This window comes from Bombyx mandarina, chromosome 09 (assembly GCF_030267445.1).
Source record: "Bombyx mandarina strain Sakado chromosome 09, ASM3026744v2".
In the NCBI taxonomy this organism is placed as follows: Eukaryota; Metazoa; Arthropoda; class Insecta; order Lepidoptera; family Bombycidae; genus Bombyx; species Bombyx mandarina.
The window spans coordinates 6,321,065-6,342,441 of record NC_143216.1 but is presented as its reverse complement, the minus strand read 5'-3'; the positions used below and the strand labels follow the sequence as shown (position 1 = coordinate 6,342,441).

Here is a 21,377-nt window from a genome sequence, read left to right as displayed (position 1 = left end):
TATTGATTTAATGTATCTTTTATGCATTATTTAAAAAAAATATTAGCATTGTGCACTTCTTCTCTATATTCTCTATAAGTGTGGAAAATTTCATACTTCTCCGTCCGCGCAATTTTCGTAAAAAGGGATACAAAGTTTATGCTTCACGTATTAATATTTAATATAATAATCGATTTTTCTATTTTCTGAAATTAAAGAAATTTAGTTATTTTTTATGTAATATAATTATGAGTCGCCCTTAGTATAAAATTTATAATTGCTTAAAAAAAAAAACAAATATTTAATATATAACATATTGATAACGTTTCGGCTATCAATTAGTTTTTAATTTTTAAAAATAAAATATATAAACTATAAGTTTAAGTAAAATTCCAGTATTGGGGCGGATTTTTTTCCGGTGCCCAGGAGCGGCATTATGTTTAAATCCGGCCCTGTTCGTATTGGTCTTAGCGTGATGTTATAGCCTATAGCTTTAATCAGTAAATGTGCTATTTATCACAAATAATTTTTCAAATCGGACCAGTAATTCCTGAGATTAGCGCGTTCAACCAAACAAACAAACTCTTCAGCTTTACAATTTATCAATCAATTATATAAAAGAATATGTATATAATATTTAATATTGAAGATTTTCATATACTCGACACCAGCATCGCAAGAAGCCCTTCTTTATACTGAAACAAAGAAGTCTCGATCTGCATAGTCTACAGTTGATATCGAAGACCCGTGTTCGGCAAAGGGATAAAAAATAGATATGGAGAGTGAAGATTTTACTCCCCATTTTTAAACTATTACCATGCCGAATTTCTTAAAATCGTTTCAGTGGTATGGGTGTGAAAACGTAATAGATGGAAAGTTACTTTCGTGTTCTATATTCATGTTATTTGCTATGTTAATTCTACAATATGACACGATAGGAAAATCTATTTTTTTTAAATAAGGTAACTGTTATATCGCAAAATCCGGTTTTTATATAGCACGAAGCATAATTTTGATATAGCGATATTCTGTTCCATATTTATGTCGACCTGCGAAAGGTGCAGGTGTTTAATACTCCTGAAAATTGCGCGAATAGAAATACCAACAGAAAAAAATCTAACAATCACTGATATTCTATTAATCACGGTACCTAAGCGTGCGGGCTCTCATAAAGCTACGGACGACTATTCTATTCCATTATTACGACTGTATTATCGTAACAATGTAAAACAATAGTATTGGCCTTACCCGTTAGTGATATTCATGTAGTTAATGTTGTATTTTTCGAGTGCACGGTACCATTCCAACATGGTACAACACAGTAATGATCATGTGTGCGAGTCAACTGTTGAACATATAAAAAATAAAACGCAATTGGACTTCACACATTTATTGTATTTCTGTCTATTAAAAATACTATATCATACTATTTATAATATAAAGGGGATATCTACAGCAATTGACAGTCTTGCTGGTTGTACACATCCGCCAGAGCACAACATAAAAGTCCCACAAATCTTCTTACTGCAACACGTATGGGTAATTATTCCACTTAAAGAAAATCGTTTTATATTAATTTACAACCCCATTTATTAAAAAAAAAAAAAAATTAAGTCGCCAAATCCTACCGTGGACCAATTTTAAGTATTGCACTATTGACAGTTATAATATTGATATTGGAGAGTTTTCGGGATTTAGTCTGACAATCAAATTTAATGTAACTTTAAAATTATTTTCCATGTCACACAAGCAGCCATGCAGCTTAAACAAAAATTTTAAAGTTAACAAGTTGGAAGTAAGACTTAGAATTCGTGTTTTGTGTATATCGAAGGCATACTTATTACATAGAATTTTGTCCTTGAATTCACTCTACACACATTTAGGTTTGTTTTATTTATTATTTTAAATGCCTACAGTCAGCCGCTCCTGAAGCAGCGACGTCGTACAAGGGGTGACGAATGACAACGTGTGTTGCTGCACGATATATTATGAAAGTGATAATGTCACACATCAAGTTTTTCTAAAGTTAACGAACAACGTTTTTTTTTTTCAAAAATGCCAAAGGGTATTGGGAACACTCTTTGAAACGACAACAGCCGTCGGTTTTGATGATTTCCAAAACTTTAAACTTAAGGTTTTTGCGTGGCACCGTTTGATACTAGTTTAAAAGTTAAATACCGTTTGAGCTTATCTTTAAGCTATCGGCTACATACGCGTTACATTTTCAAGATGTAGAATTTAATAAAACAAAAGTTGTTGATGTTTCGTTTAGTAAATGAATGTCTTCCATTTACCTTACAGTAGAATTTTATTCCCACTTTAGCCACCAGACAACCTTGAAAGATTGATTGTGGTGGGCAAGGTAGAAGGGAAAAGACCCGGCGGCCGGCCACCAAACCGTTGGTCGGATCAGATAACTGCGCTCACTGGACTCTCAGTTACGAACGCCCTGAGAGAAGCCGAAAACCGAAGCAAATTGAAGCTGAGGGTACAAAGAGCCACGAAGGGCTTTCAAGGACACGACCTTCAGCAATGAAGTATTATGAATGAGCTTAAAAAGTGGTCTGTTTACTTCTCGGTTTTATTTATTCTCATATCCGTGTCTTTTCGCAAGTTTCCTACGTGTTTCCGGAGACACTCTTGGCATATATTTCGCTCTAGACTTCTATATACGGATTCGAGAAACGGGAGAAAAATTCTAGACAGATTCGGACATTATAATATGCGCCCAGAAACAATTCTAATCGCAACAAACATGCTAAAATTTTGGGATTCTGATCAATACTACCCTCTCGCACGGCGTAATACCGCAGGTAATGTACCAGTCTGTTTACAGAACAGGATGTACAGTCTGGACCTGTAGTTAATATCGAATTTTGCACCAATTTCGATTGAGCTAACACGAGTTCTAAGTCATAACCCTTCGACTCTCAGTAAATGTTCAAAGCATTACCAAATCAACAATCTCAGTGACACCTGGCATCATTAACTACGACAGTAATTTAGGCACTTTTTTTTTATCGAATCAAATAAGCTCTAATCTTATATCGTTGATTTTATTTACCTTAAACGATAATTATGTTATTCTATTATTCAGATGTATTATCTTATGCATTTACATTGTTGTACACCACTAGTTTTTCATTACCGGATATCGTTTAAAGGGCAATGTCATTTAGATTAATATTCAATAGTATTGCGTAAAATTAGAAATATTTACGAACGTGCGATTTATTATCCAAGTAGTTTACGGATGAACGTAGTCATTGAAAATTAATCAATGTTAATGTTAGACAAATGACAAACCATTTGTGTAGGTTAATTTTGCTATATCGATTTTTTAAACGTTGACGCGTTGTTTCTGCAACTGACTACTACATGATTTTTTTTACTGTCGGTAATAATAAAATAATGGTGTACATTTAATTTAATTAAACAAATTTTGCACAACCTAAGAACTACACAATACCAAGTGAACCTTTCAAACCTAACCTGACATTTTATGATAAAGTAAATTTCATAATAATTTCATACACATAGTCGGAAATAAGATAATAATATGAGCAGTCACTACATTATGTTGCACAGAACAAACACAGTGGCCATCCCTATCGGAAAATGATTTCGAGTGAACTACTTAACCTAAATGTATTATTATGTACATAATAATAATATGTACCGAAAATAAATTAGCTAAATTTTATAATTCATAGTAAATTGTAACAAAATACTACCATGCATATTCTTAACGCAAGGTTCTCAAATATTTATTGTTGATTGCACATTCATGTGATAAATGAGGAAACTGCGATTTTTAGTTTCAGAAATAAAACATTCAATTTTATGAAAAGAAAACAGCTTTTGCGTCGATACAACATTCAAATTAACCGTTTGCAATAAAATCATAGACTTCCTACTGTTGCTTAAACGTATGTAATCAATTGGACCGCATTTTTTTAATATAGAGAAATGGGAGTAATGCCCACCACAGCGAGCATCAATAAACAAAAGGTACTTTGAAATGCTACCTGTTTTGTTCGGTACTGCAAGAATCTGACACAAAACAACATAATAAAAATAATGTGTGTACTTTCTGTATTCTATAATTCGTCTTATGATCCTAAGAATCCGAAACAATCTACAATTCTACACATAGCATACATAGTATGTACATTATAAATTATATACAAGAATAATAGATGGCATAGAAGTTGAACATCTTCATATTGCCACTATGCCAACATGTACCAGTCTCGCTTTGCAATGTCTTCGATTAGTGATAAAACAAAACAACAGCATTTCCGATGCACGCTCGCTTTTATGGCAGGTACTGAAGAAAAAACATGGTAACTTACAAAAGTTTATTGTCCAAATAGGTGAAGCATTTGTCTTGTCTTGCACCTAAAACAACCGCCATGCGCGTGAATTATCGCACATGATATTATTGTTTATTTTCAAAAGGTAAACTTCCATGAACAGATTTTTCGGAAAATTAGACGAACTTTTAATTAAATCGAAAATACATCAAAAGTACCAATGGAATAATTTGTGATTTCATATAATTAAAATTGCAACGTAATCACTGTTAAAGGTATATTGATGACCCATAATATGGTTATCGGGAGCACAAAAAGACCTTTTATATATTTTATTACACAAATGTATATTATAATTTGTGCGTATTCGAGATGCTGTATGGTATGGTAAAGCACAATTTAATGATAAACAATTATCATTAAGAATATTTGAATTTGGTTGATATGTTTTTAGTTTGTCTGGTGACATGATGCAAGAACTGTGTGAAGCCCATTGAGCACATTCATTAAAACCAAAACGTACGGAAAATAGCTTTACGAGGCAACTACTGTATTCTAATCGTACACCATGTCACAAAGCATTTCTTGTACATGGTTTAAAATTTTACAACAATAAATATATTTATTTGTACATTACACATGTGATTTATTATTATTTACAAATAAACACAATGTATCAACCTTCACCTCTATTCACAAAATATAACCTAAAATGTGTTAAAGTTATATAAGTAGAGCTGTAAAACTTAACTAACTAAAACTATAGGTACTAGATGTAATTATACCACAGCATTACTAATTGCAGGTTGAATTATTTGTGGTATAAGAATATTAAAATTAATAATATTAGCATAATTGAAATGTGTCTTTGAAGTCTGTAAAAAGTATTTTTTACTTCTGTAACTTGAAAGGTTAATGTATTTTCACTGTTCTAGATGTTTATAAAATATTTTAAAAAGGTTATGAGATCGTAAAAAGTATTGAATATTTTAAGTGTGTTATGAGAAAAAAAATTGGACTATTAAAATTTAATGTTATTATGACCTATTTAAATAGTTAACTATAATAGCTTAACCTATATTTAAATTGCACTGATATTTTCTATTAGTATAAAACACTACATTTTTACAGCCATTAATTAAATTAGAAAACAACATTGAAAATAAATGAACTTTCTTTTTCACTTCAAAGAATAACAGTGTGATTTATTGTCAGAGCTAAATGTGTACATTTGAAACAATCGGCCACAAGAATCTAGTCATTTGGTATATGAATACTGCCCGGAGCAATACTTGCTAAAATCTGCCCTTATGATCAACTACTTTAGTATTACAACATGTATTTAAATAAACATTGAAACCGTTGTTTATTTCATAACTACAATTCTAAATACATTTAATTAGAGTTTAGTGTTGTTAGTTCAAATCAGGTTAAGGTGATTTGTAATTCTAAAGTTCAGTTTCATTTTTATGAACCTAATTCATTCTCGTTTGAAAAACTTTAAAATATGTTGTGCAATACAAAGTTTCAATTAAGCATTACTTGTCAAATTTAAAATTGAATATAAATAAAATATGCAGCGTAATTGTACAATTGAACACAGTCATCTGTAAATAGTTCACTACCAGTACCTTTTTCAAATAATATTTCCTTAAGACAAATTTATACATTTTTAAAATAAACTTTACATTTAGAATGACTTATTTTAGGTTGCAATTCTAAAATTAAATGTAAAATGAAGATAATAATGATATTGTTTGACATTGTGTTAAATTTGTACATGAAAGTGGTGTTTTGCGGTTGATCTATTATGTTATTTATAAACAATATTTTTAATTAAACTATGAAAATAACATTAAGCTAACAAAAATGGAACCTGAAACAAATTCTACAAATAAAGAGATACTAAATTTCTCTCAAAATAATTATTTTTAATAATGCAGTAAACTGCATATCATAGCTTCATTTGAAGTATTTGTTATCAGATGAGCAAAGTGTTTCACATATTTTGGAAGAAACCAATCTTTAACTTAAACTACCAATTATTATAGAACTATTTCACTTTTTTATTGCCCATTTGTAACACCCATACGAACTCTACTAAGATATAGTGGATGCGGATTGTCGTACGTACATTAATTTCAATAAATCACAAAAACCATTACTACTTGGCCCGCGTCAAAAGCGAGTTTGATGGAAGTCCCCGCTCCCAATAACATAGAATCAACTAGTCAGTCCCGTTATTCTAGGCGTGCAAACATCAGAATCGAAATGTTAGACATTTGTGGTTAAAGGTACTAGCGCAAAATAACTATATGCATCTTTTTAACAGCCACATAGAAATCTAGAGATTCGCTTGTGAACATATGGTTTTCGTAATTAAATAAAATTTTGGACGTCTTCGTGTCTCCAAGATGGGAGATAAAGAAGCATAAAAATGTCTTGAAGTGTCAAGTAAACTAAAAGGCCGGCAATCGTATCAGTTGCGATGTCTTACTCACCTTGGCGTTGCGTCTCAGAGCTTGCGCGGACGGGTGAGCCTGCGCTTCTTGCGGTCGGGCGGAGAGGCGTCGGCGGAGGCGCGGCGACGGCTGGGCGGGGTGGACGCGCAACCTTCGCCTCCAGATTCCGCTTTTGTTTCTACTTTATTTTTGGTTTCCTGTTTGTTATCAGACTTCGTCTTAGTCTCCAATTTCGTATCCGCTTTCGCCTTGGTCTCAGATTTTGGTTCTGGCTTTTTCTCGACTTTCGGCTCTGATTTCGACTTCGACTCCGCCTTGAGTTCCACTACGACTTCGGGACCGGTCGCCACAGCCACCGCCTCTACGGCTACTTCGGCCGCATCTTCACCACTGCTTCCGGCCGCCCACTGCGTCACACAACACATACCATGATAGTCTTACAATCAATTACAAAAATACATCTATTGTAATAATGGGAAAGACTGACCTGCGCAAATGATGATGGTGAAAGACGCAATGAGGCCCCGCATTCCGCACACAATGGAGGCACAGCCGGTGATCGAGATCGCCAATACTGTAGTTCTGTTTTACATTTATTCAATTCCTGTATGAAAGATAATGTGATTATGATGTGATAATTCGAATAGTAAATTTTTTAAATCGTTATTAGGAAATTAAACAGGGTGTAAATTAGTAATTAGTTTATGTTCAGGAAGCTTTTGAAAATTATAGGCTTACTTTTACAGTTTAATCTCGCATTTTTAATTATCGTTTATCATTTTCGTGGTCAAGTACAATGTGGTCACTAACGGAAGCGTATTCCCGATTGTGAATTATTATTAACTATTAATATTAGGAAGACAATAAAAATAGTAAAAGCATGTAAATTTTAGATTATTTTTTTGTTAGATTTCACATTTTTATTGGCAATGATATAAATTTTTTAAATTCTACTTTTCATACCTGTAATAGAGTTTGAAATTTACGACTGGTTTCCTCATTTTTCTTATCATAGTCATCAAGACGGTTGGCATACTCTAATGTTTGTTTTTGCTGTTCAGCTATCTGTTTTTGCTGTTCAGCAATTTGCTTTTGTTGAAGTGCTGTTTTGCGCTTACAGCTACGTAAATCACTCCGTAAAGCCGAGAGTTGATCATTATATCTAAAAAATACCAGTCAAGAGTAACATGACATCTTATTGTCATGTGTTTAGTTAAAATTCCATATTGAAGAATGAAAGTTCCTAGATTATATTATGTTTATAAATATGGTGTTTCAAATTTGCAGAAACTTCTGCAGGATTGTACATGTCTTCAACTATTTTCATAGTAGTGTGCTATGGCTTGGTGTTGTCTCATACCCTCAACTCGGAAAGGTAAAAAGCAGCAATCTTTCCTTGAGTTCTGGAAAGCTGCTTCAGTAGAATACGTATTGAAGAGAAGTTTGTGATTTATTATTTTTTACTTTAACTTTGTGATGACCAGTACTGAAATTATCCAACTCTAAATCTAAAAATAAAACCATCTAGGATTTCGAACTATCAAAAAAAAGTTGATATTCCCATAATTCTTAGTTGCAATTACTTGTTTGATTAAAAAAATTAAAATAACTCACTTCTTCATTCCTTGTTTAATGCGATGTATTCGTTTCCTAAGTACCATATTACTTTGGGGTGGGGGTGGTGATGGAGGCAAACTCTCTTCCATGTACATGGTCAGTGATGAAGCTCGACAATCATTTGAATTATTTGGTTGTTGTGATGTAGAAGAATCAAAACCAGCAGGTGGTGAGTCTAGACAAATGTATGACTTGCTACTTTCACCAGCTAAAATTTAAAAAATTCTCCTGTTTGAGTCTAGTTATCACAAATATAATACAAATGAGTTGTGCGAAAAGCCATAGCTTGCATTCATGCAGACTTGACAAAAGATGAAGATCTAATTTAGTTGTATAATGGTGGTTGCACCATCCAGATTGGAAGTCATGACAGCACTGCATCAGAATTGCACAAGATGGTAACTATCCTATCAGTACATTCACATAATCATTGATATATTTTTTGAATTATGGCCCTTTTATACACCATTCCTTCATTGATGAGTTCATCCATAGATGGAATCATGTTCAAAATACAAATAGCAGTATTCCAATTTTGATAACAAACACATCTAAACCACATATTCAGGTTCTGATTTATACCATAGCACAGTCCCATTCTTGGGTACTAATTATAATATGAAAGGTGTATGTACCCTGGACTCAGCTTACATTATTATTGGACCTTAATAAAGGTCCAATATCAACCTAGTAGATCATTGGAAGTTATTGTAAATATCAAGGCATGGCAAAAATAATATATTTTTGGTCCAACACATGCAACAAGGTATCCTTAAGTATCAAGCTTTTGATGAAAAAATCTGTGTTAATAAAATTTGCAAGATCAATCCATTTACTTATACAATTGTACCACTATGTAATTAACATGTCTATTTCTGTACTTAATGACCAGGAAAACCATTTAAACATTATAACACTAATTACAAAAAACAATAGCTTTAGTCACTATTATGATTATTTATACTAAAGTAATTAATTTGGGATGCCTATGAAAGGTCAAATAGTTTTTCAAGTCCTAATCAAACATCAATGATCTTCTGTTTAGAACAGAATATGAAGATAAGTATAAGATTTAAAAATAGTTAAATACTTACGTGAAAATGCTGTGGTGATGTCAAAAAAGTCTGTTCCAAAATATGTAATCTCTGGTAAATTTGGTTCTATATGTTCTTTAAAGTACTCCATAGCCATTGTTGTCAAATCAAAGAGCTCATCGGTTACTTTGTATGGCCTTGCCAGTTTAGTTGTTATTTTAAGATAAGACAAAATACTGTATACTTCATCTAATATCTAAAGACAAAATATACAAATCAGATCATGAATGTTGTAAAGTTCTTTTTAAAGCCCTCTATAACTTGAAAATTCAACTTAAATATAATTCATTCAAAAGTAAGTACAAACACTAATAAGAATTATTCTTATTGTGTCAAATTCGCTAAGAAGCTTTGTAAATGAATACAATTATCATTTGAAAATTTTAAATGATGGCTATTAATCGTAACCTTGCTACTTTAAGATTTAAGAAGTAACTTTTCTTACCTCTCCTGGAAAAAAACAACAATGTTTCCTCTCTATATGTTTACCAAAAGTCATTTGTAACAAACTTAATCTCATATGCAAAGTTTCAATAATGTCAGATTCGCAAGCCAAAGGATGGCTTCTACGGGCTGATTCTCTTCGAGGCATTTTAGCTTTGATTGAATGAAATCTATGCAACATTTGATTTTGTAAGCGTTGAAATGTTGAATTTAATATTCCACTACATATTGTGTTGAATTGTCGGTTGACCTGCAAGAAATTATTGCACTTTTAATCTCAATAAGTCTACAGTTTTTCTTAAATTTATGAAACTACTTATATGATTCAACTAAAATCCTTTGTTTTTTGTTAAAGCTTTTTCATACATTTAAACAAATTTCATACTCTAACCAATAAGTTGGAAATACTAACCATTCTAAGATGAGAAACAGATTTAAATCCCAAATAACAAAATATTTTCTCGATAACTTCAATGGGCAAATCCATTAAATTGGTATTATAAGTCTTTGCAGGCACTACAACGGTGCACTTAGCAGTGCTAGAGTGCGGCGATGAGCCTCCCGGCATCAAGGCGCTAGAATGTCGTGTCACCCGGGACACGGACACAGATTCCGCGTGTGATGGGCCTGCACCATCACTGCTTCCGTTACCACCCCCAACGCTACTCATTTGCCTCGTCGATACCATTTTCCCCAGTTTTGACTTTAAGAGTGTCTGAAAACTAAGCTTTCCATTAGTTAAACCTCCGGTGTGATATTTCGATAATAGACAAATTATTTAATTTAGCATTATTCCTGTTTATTTTTTAATTTAAAATTCAACAATATAAAGACAAATTCAGTCAAAAAATATATACATCAATGAATGTGTTTCACACAACAAAAATAAATTACTTTGAACACCACCGAGTAAATTCTAAAATGGTGGCCATGGATGACTAGATCAGTACCTAATCACTTGAAAATATTGTTTTTATTTAAACACATGGTGTGAATAACTATGTAAAGAATAGCAAAATTCACCCACTCAACAATTCCTATACATTTTTTGAGGAATAATTAAATAGTTTTTCTCTAAACTAATTTTACAATGGGATGCAGTACTTTCAACGGAGCTACGCTTTCACGAAATTGTTTTTTTTGCCCTTGTTTTTTGTTCTTATTTACCTACGGCCATCGGCTACCTAACCTTTTAGTCAATCTTCGCTCCTTGTAAAAGGCGAAAATTTACTAACATTTCTATGAATTTTAGGGAAGATCCGAAAATGCAACGTATAAAAAAAAGTTCTACATTACTGTGTGTGTAAATGAGAAATTACTGTGAGAGTAATAGAAGATACGCCATATTATTTTGCATGAAGTAAAAAGGAAGCCAGGCGGGTGCAACGCACAGGTTGATATTATTGCCTATGTACATAGAATTGTAATAGTGGGCTAACACAAAAGATTACAGTGTTTTGACACATTCGAAAATATCCAAAACAGATTTGCTGCCCGTGTTTATAAAAGTTCGTTGTGTTTATAAAAATCTTCCATTGTTACTATTATCCACTGGAATCAGAAGAGATGAAAGTCCTAGTAACATAATGAAAATTTTCTGAGAGGTTCGTGGACTTTTACTCCAGCGACTTTGATTCATTTTCCCACATTTATGCACTTTCGCGGATGCTAAGCCATTAAAAGGCTACTATTATATCACGTTTAAAACCAAAGAAAAATTAAATAAACAAAGAAAAAACTTACATCACATTAGAAATCTGCATTTATAAACATAACATAAATAATAATAATAATAATTAATCTATACTAATCTATACTAATATTATATCTATATATACTAATAATATTATAAAGAGGAAAGATTTGTTTGTTTGTTTGTTTCGAATAGGCTCCGAAACTACTGGACCGATTTGAAAAATTCTTTTTCCATTAGAAGCTGACATTGTCCCTGATGAACATAGGCTACTCTTTTAAAAAAATTTTTTTTTTTTTTTTGTTTCATGTGTGTTTTAATGTTTCCGAAGCGAAGCGAGGGCGGGTCGCTATAAATAATATTAGGAGAACATTAGTCAGTCGATGGTTGAATTCAAATATATAAATAAATTATTTCCTATTTACTACGTTTTTCTGGGGTTTCTTTTTTCAAATTGTTGTAGTTTGTTGTAGGCGTTGCGATGCCACAATCGTTTGTAGTTATTTAAATACGGAGACATTTAAATGCTGTTTAGTTGTAAGGTTAGATTTTATATGGTTTAAGTTCACTGTTTGTCTTCCAAATAAAATAATTTAAACATAAATACAAATACAATTATCTAATATATATATATATATAAAATAAATAAATTTCCACCCTTTATATTTATATTATTATAATATTTCATTTTAGCTCAACTTGCTTAATTCCAATTCATTACATATTCGCATTAATAAATTTTAGAAGATTAGCAAATTTTCTAATATTAAACAGCCGAAAAGTGAATTCATATATAAATAAATGTAGATTCCTTTAAAAATGCAACAATTTGCAACATTTTAAAAATACAACACCACGGCTTTCATACATATGGTGAATATTACTAAATTTTTCCTTTATATTAAACTTATTTTACTCTTGTACGTTATTTGATATACATTCGGCTCATCTGATGTTATATTGTTATCGCAGCGGAACTCATTCTTTGATATTATTATGTGAATAAACAGCTTTGACATATGAAGGACAAATCCCGGGCCTCCTATCCTGTTTGAAACAAGAATTAGTGCCCATTAATCAACACGCACGCTAAGCACGCCATTAACTTCGATGGGAGTTAGATTCTACTAATTCAATAAAAAACATGTAAGACGAAATTTAACTCGTAAGGACTCTGTATGTCGTCAGTGTGTTTTTATTTAATAAACTGATATCACATGCTACTTTTTTGAGTTATTCCAATAGAACACTGCCTAGAACTTTTGGCTTTTTAAGCCCTTTCTAGGACACCCTTTATAAAATAAATATAACTAGCACTACTACAACATTAATTTATGCATACTTCTGAAGATTTTATAAGCTTGATTAAATTAAAATTACTTAAATTCTATTTATTAAACGTGTATTTTCTGTTGCTTGCAGAACTGGCATCATGAGCAGTCGATTGCCATATTGAAAAAAGAAAATGTTGACGTTGACAGTCATCTGTGCTGTGACATAAATATTATAAACGTTGACTTTTTGGCGGGAATGCGAGGAGTGAAGATGTGTGATTTGATTCATTTTGTCTATTTAGTGTTTCTTAAGATTTAAATGTGTAATAACGGTGGTTTATTAACTGTTTAATATCTATGAAAGTGCACAAATGTGAGAAAACGAAACAAAGCCGCCGGACGCAACTTCTCGGGATCCTCCAAAATGTCCACTGAAAAAATTTCAGTAAATGACCACCATTTTACTGAGATTATATTTCAACCCATATCATCTCATCTCATTTTATTTCATTTCATCCCAGTTGATTAACGTCTCAAATTAATCATCTTCATTTCATTTCACTCCATATTATCATTTTTCATAAAAATAAGAACATAAAGTAAAGTAAGACATGACCTAAATAACTAAGAAGTTACCAGGTCATAAAATCCCTTAAAAAAAATATTTTAAACGTAATTCTCGTACCTATCTACGTAATAGCGATGTAAACCGATTACAATTTCTGACTCCGGTTTATTACCGGTATTTTTCTCAAAAAACCGGTTTATTAAGGTATTTTTAGGTTTTTTCCATAATGGCTAAATAATCACTAAATAAAACAAATTAATGTGCAAACGAAGAGTTTTCTTCATACAATCAATTGGGTGAGCATATTTAATATAGGCTTTTAATGATCATATTTATATTATCCAATAATAAAAAGCTTTTTATTTTTGATTTAATACTATTGTATTAAATCAGAATAATACTATGAAATAATACTATTGTATTAAATCAAAATTCTGGATGTTAGCACGTACCCCGACGTCGAAAACATACGTTCGGAAGGTACAGAACTTGCTGGGACTGATAAATATTTAAATTTTAAATGATATTTTGTTTAAAGGCCTTAAATGAGTATTGCTCATCCAAAAAGTGCCAGCAATTTCGGTGTGGTTGCCTGTGGCGGCTTCAGTCTCAATATACATTCGCACTATATTCACTGCGGCCGCCGTGGCGTTCGGAATATCCCGTTTTCGCGAATGCAAAAGATCCAGAATACCAGGCTTTTTAAAATTGTTTGACGTTTCTTCTGGCTCTTCCGATGATAAAGCGAGAGTTGAAAATTCTTTAAGAAGATTCCCCAGTTCACGACGCACCATCTCTTTTGCAGACAACATATGCTCTGGTTGGCGAAAGCCATTTCTGAGTGTTGGATGCAGATATGTGGATATTTGGGTTAAGGTCCTCATTTCGTACGCTACAAGTCTACCAACCATATTGCGGTTATTGCACTGTAGTTTTGTACAATGTAATGTACTGTTTTGTAAATGTAATGCACGGTAATTTGAGTCTGAAACATGGTTTTTTTAGGTAGCTTGTATATTTGATCTGGTAGCACTGGTATCAACTGTGTATGTAGTAACTAAAAATCGGTATTCTTATATAAAAACCGGTGTTTGTCGGTATGTGTAAAAACCGGTTTTTCTCCGGTTTTCTTCGAACCGGTTTACATCCCTACTACGTAACTTATGTACGTAATTGTACCAAAAGTCGGAAATAATACTGTTATTTTAGTTATCAGTAATTTGAAATTTGATTTTAGTATTACGTTACGTAAATGTTACGTAACCATATGGTTCAAAAGTGATTTAATTCGGGTCATGAAGTACTTGTCCAAGACTATCTTATATTTATAATGTTATCAATGTATTCTTCATACCCTACATAGAAATAATGGAACAAGGCACCATGAACTCCGAAAAGTGAAAGATCGCATTAATGTAATGTTTTATTTTATTAAAGTTTGATTATAACAATTAATATCCCAATATGTATCCTCGTTGTGGCAGTAGCGGATCTATTCAAAACATACATCAAACGCCGTCCTCCTCAAATCAAAACACAGGTAATGACTTTTTCTAAAACTTGTTTTACATATTTTTGTTTAAGCGACATATTTGTATTTTCGTTTCGCACTCATTGATAACAAATGGATGAAAATATTTGTACCTACTGTGAATGTTATTATTTTGTATAGAGGATGAAGATGACAGTGGTGACAACAAGGCATCTGCACTCAGTTTCAAAGAGAGAAGAAGGGAAGCTCACACACAGGTTAGTAATATCACCTAATCACTGCTATTAAGAGATGATTTAACAAAAATTGAATGGACTAATGAATTTATAATACAGATTATTAATCTTTTACTAAATGGAAATGATAGTTTTTGTAGCAATGTACACTTGTTGAATGTGAAAGTAAACACTATCACTAAACAAAAAAAAAGAATTGGCTTAATATACTCAGTAGACTTTCCTAAATATTTTCTTTGGGCTATTTTCATATTCTCTCTATGTTAATACATAATTGTTATTAACTATTAGGTATCAGGAGAACTTCTTCCTGTGAGTGCATTTTGGGCACTCAAAGAACAAGAACTGATAGTTTTATTTCTAATTTAAAATACTGGTTTTATAATAGTCTTTATCTAACTTTTACATTTTTCAGGCAGAGCAGAAAAGAAGAGATGCAATTAAGAAGGGCTATGATTCACTCCAAGACCTTGTGCCTACTTGTCAGCAGAGTGATGCGTCTGGCTACAAACCAAGCAAAGCTGCAGTATGTTAAGTTTCTTATCAAATTAATTGTTAAATGTGTAAATAAGAGGTTATCAATTTTATGAAATTTGAACAACCTTGTAGACTTTATCATTCAGATATGTTAGGGCTGTGTTATCACAAATAATGATATTTATTATAGTTGAGGACTGCTGCGCAAATATTTATTATTATATAATGTGATCATAGCTATCCCAGATTATCTTAAAAAATAATTAGAAACTTCTATCTCACAATGGGTGGCAGCATTCTAACTTCATTAATAATTGTGTCTTAACCTTAAACATAGAGCTTAAAGGTTATAATTGAAGTAAATTTTTAGAAAGGATAATATTGGTATACAAGTTTTTTAAACTATTCTTCAAACTCTGGTTGTGTGATATTTGCCTATTTGCTGTATATTTTCTCTGAGTACCTACTAGACCAGCGTAGTACAAACACCAACTGGCATTAACTGGTGTTCCTGCTGTTTTTCTATAAAAAAGCCGTCTAGCCAGTTTGAAAGGTAGAAAAGCTGTTATACAAAACAATTGAGACTTAAACCTTATGACTCAAGCTCCAGATTCTTCATAGCACCATATGGTCCATAATATCCTTTAATCAATAAAGCTTAAAAGTGCTTGTTCACTTTAATTTGTTCTGTTTTTAGTTATTTTATTTATTTGGGCTGGATAATCAATTGAGACTGATGTTTACCTAAATGCTTGTACAAAAACTGCTGTAATCACTTAAATTAATAAACAGACAAAGTAAATAAAATAGATAGCTTGTTAAATGTAAACATATGTAATGTAATGTAATGTAATGTAATGTATAATGTAAAAAATATTACAGTCAAACAAATTTTGAAATATTTAATAAATAAATAAAAAAAGTTTAAACTAAATGCAAAGATGCACCATTGATGTATTACTCAGTGAACTAGTGAACATGGGCAACACCATTGAACTGTGTGTGTAAAAAATTCCTATTTGTCATATTATGTTGATAGTACTATGACAATCATCCTTCGTCAATCAGATAAATGAAATTATAAAATATCAGCATTGTTCAAGTAAACATACAAACTATATTTTTGTTAATATTTGAATCTTTTGATTATTACATGTAACTATTACTATCCTGTCTATAATTTTATCTCTGGAAACTAAAGGTCACACTTCTTAATAAGTTAACCTAACTACTTGCAGGTCCTTCAGAAATCAATTGACTACATCCAGTATTTGTTACAACAGCGTCGTAGGCAGGAAGAAGAGCGCAATGCATTGCGTAAAGATGTTGTCGCTCTTCGTATAATGCAAGCAAATTATGAACAAATTGTTAAAGCTCAACATTCCGTACCTGGTCTGAATGAGCAAAGGCTGACGGACCAAGACAAATTTCAAGTGGTATGTATGTATATAACTTTTTTAAGAAAACCCGTGAGACTATAAGTCATTTAATGAGACGATGAGATCTCTGAATCTACCTGTCCAATAGACTTTATATTTGTTATAGATATTCTTTTTGTGAAGCAGACTATTACTAAAAACGTATTTTATGCTAGTTCTCTTCAGAATGGATTTTTCTATTATTATTATTATTATTTATTCTTTATTTGTACACACAGTTAATATAATACAGTAATTGCGATAAGATATAAAAAAAAAATGGGGAGCTTAACTCAACAATTGAGTTATCGACCAGCTAACCGTTTTCAAAGAAGGAAAGCTTTACATGAGAGGGTAGATGAGTACAATCTAATTAATTTAATTATTGATACTATAGACAATATATTATATATAATTATAATATAAGTTACAAAATAAAAATAGTTATAGATGCATTTATTTACTCATACAGACCCTATTTAAAGTTTAGGTACCTATTACAATATTTTTAAGGTTATTATTATGGCTTTGAAGAAGAAAGGATAATTTCCATATTTCATTTGAGTTTGCTTTGATAAAACTTGCTTATTGCTATAACTTTATCTTAAGAGTCACCACTGTGATTACAATATAATTTTCTGTATTAGATAACCGGCTTATTTAGAACGTTGAGGCCCATAATCTAAATTAAATATGTGTGAAACTGCGGAATATGTCTAGTGTATCATTTAAACAAGCATTTAGGTGAATTTTGCTCTATTTACCTACCTTGTTACTTAGGTACCTGTGAAAAAAGCTTCCTGTAATAGTACATTGTACACTTAAGTACACACTAAATTCATTTCAAGTGAACACAAATCATAGGTTTTAACTATCATATAATTTCCGGAGTTTCATGCCCTCTTGCCCCTTGGCATAGTTTCAACATCCAAATGACATCATTTGTGAATTAATTTGATTCAATCAAACATTAAAGCGTTGTTAGTTAACGAAAATAATATAATCAATATTAATCTCATCAGAATTTGCTATTCTGAGCATTATACTTTTCACAAAACACAATTAGGTATTACAGATAAAACAATATGATAGTATTGTAATATGTATTTAAAAATCTATATATATCTAAATTATCAGAATACAATTGATCTAATATGAAATACTGGTGGTAGGACCTCTTGTGAGTCCGCATGGGTAGGCGCCTATGCCTATTTCTGCCGTGAAGCAGTAATGCGTTTCGGTTTCAAGGGTGGGGAGCCGTTGTAACTACATTGAGACCTTAGAACTTATATCTTTAGGTAGGTGGCGGCATTTACGTTGTAGATGTTTATGGGCTCCGGTAACCACCTAACACCGGGTGGGTCGTGAGCTCGTCCAGGTGCCTTAGCGATAATAAAAAAAAATATTTTTGCTATACATGATTCACGAAGGATATAAGAAATCAAACTGGTAGAAGTGCCTTTAATGCTATAGGTAATCCTTATATGTTTGTCCTCTTCGATAAAAAATAAAGCCACTAATATTTGAACAACACAAACTTTATTAAAATTTAGTTTCAGGGTATAATGGACAAGCTGTTTGAATCATTTGAATCTGTACCGACAAACGACTTCGCTGAGTTCTCAGCGGGTGTCTTCAATTGGCTGGAAGAATATTGCAAACCACAATCCTTGAGGACTATGGTACACGGTGTGCTGAGAGATCAGAACTACACACTTTAAATAACAAATATCTTTTCAAAATATTTCACAGCAGTTTGAGTAACCTCAAAAAAAAAATATACTAGAATAATAATTTTGCCAATTAACGTTTTATTCTACTTATTATTTTGTTTCTGCATTACCGCGATTATTCTTGAGTTATCAAATTTATTTTAGTAGCACAATACTAGGAGTGTTCAGTAAAAAGTGATTAGAGTATGACGCAATTATCTCTTATTTAACTTCATAATATTATATTTCGACGTAGTCACCTTTTAGATACACAGGTATAGTTTTTAGATACACTTTGTATACCTTTTTTCTAAAACTAAAATTTCCATTTCAAAAACAAACTTCTTGAACCCTTAGGAAACCGTCTACCGCGGCGACTATTGCGTCATCATCTTTAAATTTATGACCCCTGAGATGTTCCTTTAACCGCGGAAATACGTAGAAATCATTAGGAGCTAGGTCCGGTGAACATGGAGGATGTTCCAACAATTCAAAGGCAGCTTCTTGTATGGCAGCCATCGCAACTCTGGACTTATGCGCGGGGTGTTATTTTGGTGAAACAAAGCAATTTTAGCGTTTGCCACGCGGTTGCTTGCGTATTTCCTCACGCAACTTTGTCATTTGTTCTGCGTACAAAGTCGCCGTAATAGTGGCTCCATGATTAAGGTATTCGATCATTACCACCACTTGGGTGTTTCAGAAAAAAATCCAAGATCTTACCTGTTGATGGAATCGCTTTGGTCTCTTCCCAGTCGTGGATTGTTTTTTTTTTCGTTTCCGGATAATAATGGTGAAGCCATGTTTCGTATATAGTATGAATGGAGCCAAAAATCAGTAAAGTTCTTGTTGCAACAAAGCCAAACAGCTTTGTGAAATACTCAGTCTCGTTTGTTTCTGCGCGTCAGAAAGCTTTCTGGTCATCCAGCGCGCTAAGACTTTTTCCATACTTTTATATTCTGCTATAAAACAACAGTAATATGACGATCCCGCAAGACAATTTTATCAACTTTTTATATCATTTCTTCAGTCACTACCGATGTAGGGCGTCCCATGCGGGGGACGTCGTTAATGGAAGTTCTTCCTCACTTGAACTTTGCTGAGTTGACACCAAAGCGCAACCGTTGAACAACATGCTACAGTTCATGCTCCTCCGTAGGAGCATGAACTGTAGCATGTTGCTCTCAAATCTTGATATGCCAGCTCCGTAGTAAAATTTTTCAAACAGCAATATTTTATTACCGCGCGAACTTCAATTTATCCATTTTTAAGAATACGTTCCGAAACGACACAAATCGATGACTTCTATTAAAAAAAAAAAAAAAAAGAATATTGTTTGTTTTTTTTTGTTATAGGAGAATGTATCGCATTTTCACAATTTATTGAACACCCCTCGCACAACGCGCATCATACAGGCTGTTAAATTAAAATTGAAACACTCGTGATGTTTTGAAAGTTGTCTATATTGTATCGTAAAACGAATGAGAGCATGCCATAAATCACAATAAAAGTAGCTATCAAAAACACATTGAAAAAAAGAATGACAATTTCATAAAGCTTGAGAATTATGTTTTGATATAATTAAAACTACTTTTGCAGTTTAATGTCGCTTTTTTATAATCATTATATTATTTCCAATGTTTCAAATACTTAACAGTTAGCGTGTTCACAGAAATAATATTATTATAATTTCAACAAAAATTCGCGAGATTAAACCTTAAAGTAGTTTTGATATTTATCATGTCTACGGCATGCAAAAATCGAAATAAATGTTTCGATATACTTACTCTACAATGTAAACAAAGTTTACACAATTTTGTCATACTGTAAAATGGACCGAAGAAACAATCCAAAATCTTATGTAATTTGAGTGCCTTGTAACATATATTTAAATTAACAATGTTATTGAATATATTAAACTTGTTTCATATATAATTGTTTTAATTTTTTTATTTTACAATTATGTGCTTTTGGGGTATTAAATATTTCAGTTGATATATACATTTTTAATTATTTAAAGTATACAAATGCTTATTATAAAATTTAAAAATACTGTTCATATAATATAAACGTAAACAGTATTCATCATACAGTTGTGACTAGATTTGCCAAATACAAAAAAAAAAGTTCAACGTTTTCCATTACAAAATTTAAATACACTATTAAAATAATGTTAACGCATACAGTGTCCTTCATATAGTTTTGATTAGATTTGCCAAACGCATAAATCAGCGTTTAATAGAGCAGTTCTTTAAGGTTCGTAGCATTACGATAATCTAACTTGAAATCTCCCTAATGATGCAGTTCCAGTTGTGACTTTAACGCGGTGGCAGCCAGTTGCGATAAAAGATACTCTCACAACCTTAAGACTAAATCTAAACACAATGAAGGGGGATACAGAGGGCAGAGTCAAAGGTCTAAATACATGGGTATTGCAAACTTCAATCTGATGTTTAGTTTAAGGTTTCATAACCTGTGTGCTTAGTGCGAGTTTCTTAAAGTTCTCGACAGCGTAAAAGTTAAGCCAATATGTGTGCAATTGGAACAGCGCCCCTAACGGCAAACGTACGCAAACGTTCCCATTCCATACAAATATGA

At 32.1% G+C, this 21,377-nt stretch overlaps 2 protein-coding genes across 5 annotated transcripts; one reads left to right on the top strand and one right to left on the bottom strand.

Moving 5' to 3' along the window:
- Positions 1-1,353: 1,353 nt before the first annotated feature.
- dmpd (F-box protein dampened) lies at positions 1,354-11,053 on the bottom strand. Of its 3 annotated transcripts, none has more exons than XM_028180568.2 (8): positions 10,940-11,053; positions 10,325-10,634; positions 9,914-10,162; positions 9,469-9,664; positions 8,372-8,582; positions 7,721-7,919; positions 7,245-7,361; positions 1,354-7,164 (listed from the first exon to the last, which is right to left on the bottom strand). In XM_028180568.2, the coding sequence occupies exons 2-8, from the start codon at positions 10,598-10,600 to the stop codon at positions 6,811-6,813; spliced, it is 1,602 nt and encodes a 533-aa protein (XP_028036369.2). In that variant the 5' UTR covers positions 10,601-10,634; positions 10,940-11,053; the 3' UTR covers positions 1,354-6,810. The 3 variants fall into 3 exon arrangements, with proteins under 3 accessions (XP_028036369.2, XP_028036370.2, XP_028036368.2); XM_028180569.2 differs by having other exon boundaries at positions 10,863-11,046; XM_028180567.2 differs by having other exon boundaries at positions 10,807-11,045.
- A 3,409-nt stretch (positions 11,054-14,462) lies between these two features.
- Positions 14,463-20,714, top strand: bigmax (helix-loop-helix-leucine zipper transcription factor bigmax). 2 transcript variants are annotated; one of them, XM_028180582.2, is made up of 5 exons: positions 14,463-14,987; positions 15,120-15,196; positions 15,591-15,701; positions 16,891-17,088; positions 18,624-20,714. In XM_028180582.2, exons 1-5 carry the CDS (start codon positions 14,912-14,914, stop codon positions 18,789-18,791), a joined length of 630 nt encoding a protein of 209 aa, XP_028036383.1. In that variant the 5' UTR covers positions 14,463-14,911; the 3' UTR covers positions 18,792-20,714. The 2 variants fall into 2 exon arrangements, with proteins under 2 accessions (XP_028036383.1, XP_028036384.1); XM_028180583.2 differs by having other exon boundaries at positions 14,464-14,987; positions 18,630-20,714.
- Positions 20,715-21,377: the final 663 nt, after the last annotated feature.

Excerpts from the sequence above, each read along its gene's own strand:
- dmpd (XM_028180567.2), bottom strand. The coding sequence starts at position 10,844 with ATGGCCACCATTTTAGAATTTACTCGGTGGTGTTCAAA. Across the intron at positions 7,920-8,371 it reads ATTAAACAAGGAATGAAGAA|ATATAATGATCAACTCTCGG; the intron begins GTGAGTTATTTT and ends GGTATTTTTTAG. Across the intron at positions 7,165-7,244 it reads CACCATCATCATTTGCGCAG|TGGGCGGCCGGAAGCAGTGG; the intron begins GTCAGTCTTTCC and ends TGTGTGACGCAG.
- bigmax (XM_028180582.2), top strand. The coding sequence starts at position 14,912 with ATGTATCCTCGTTGTGGCAGTAGCGGATCTATTCAAAACATACATCAA. Across the intron at positions 14,988-15,119 it reads CTCCTCAAATCAAAACACAG|AGGATGAAGATGACAGTGGT; the intron begins GTAATGACTTTT and ends TATTTTGTATAG. Across the intron at positions 15,197-15,590 it reads GAAGGGAAGCTCACACACAG|GCAGAGCAGAAAAGAAGAGA; the intron begins GTTAGTAATATC and ends TACATTTTTCAG.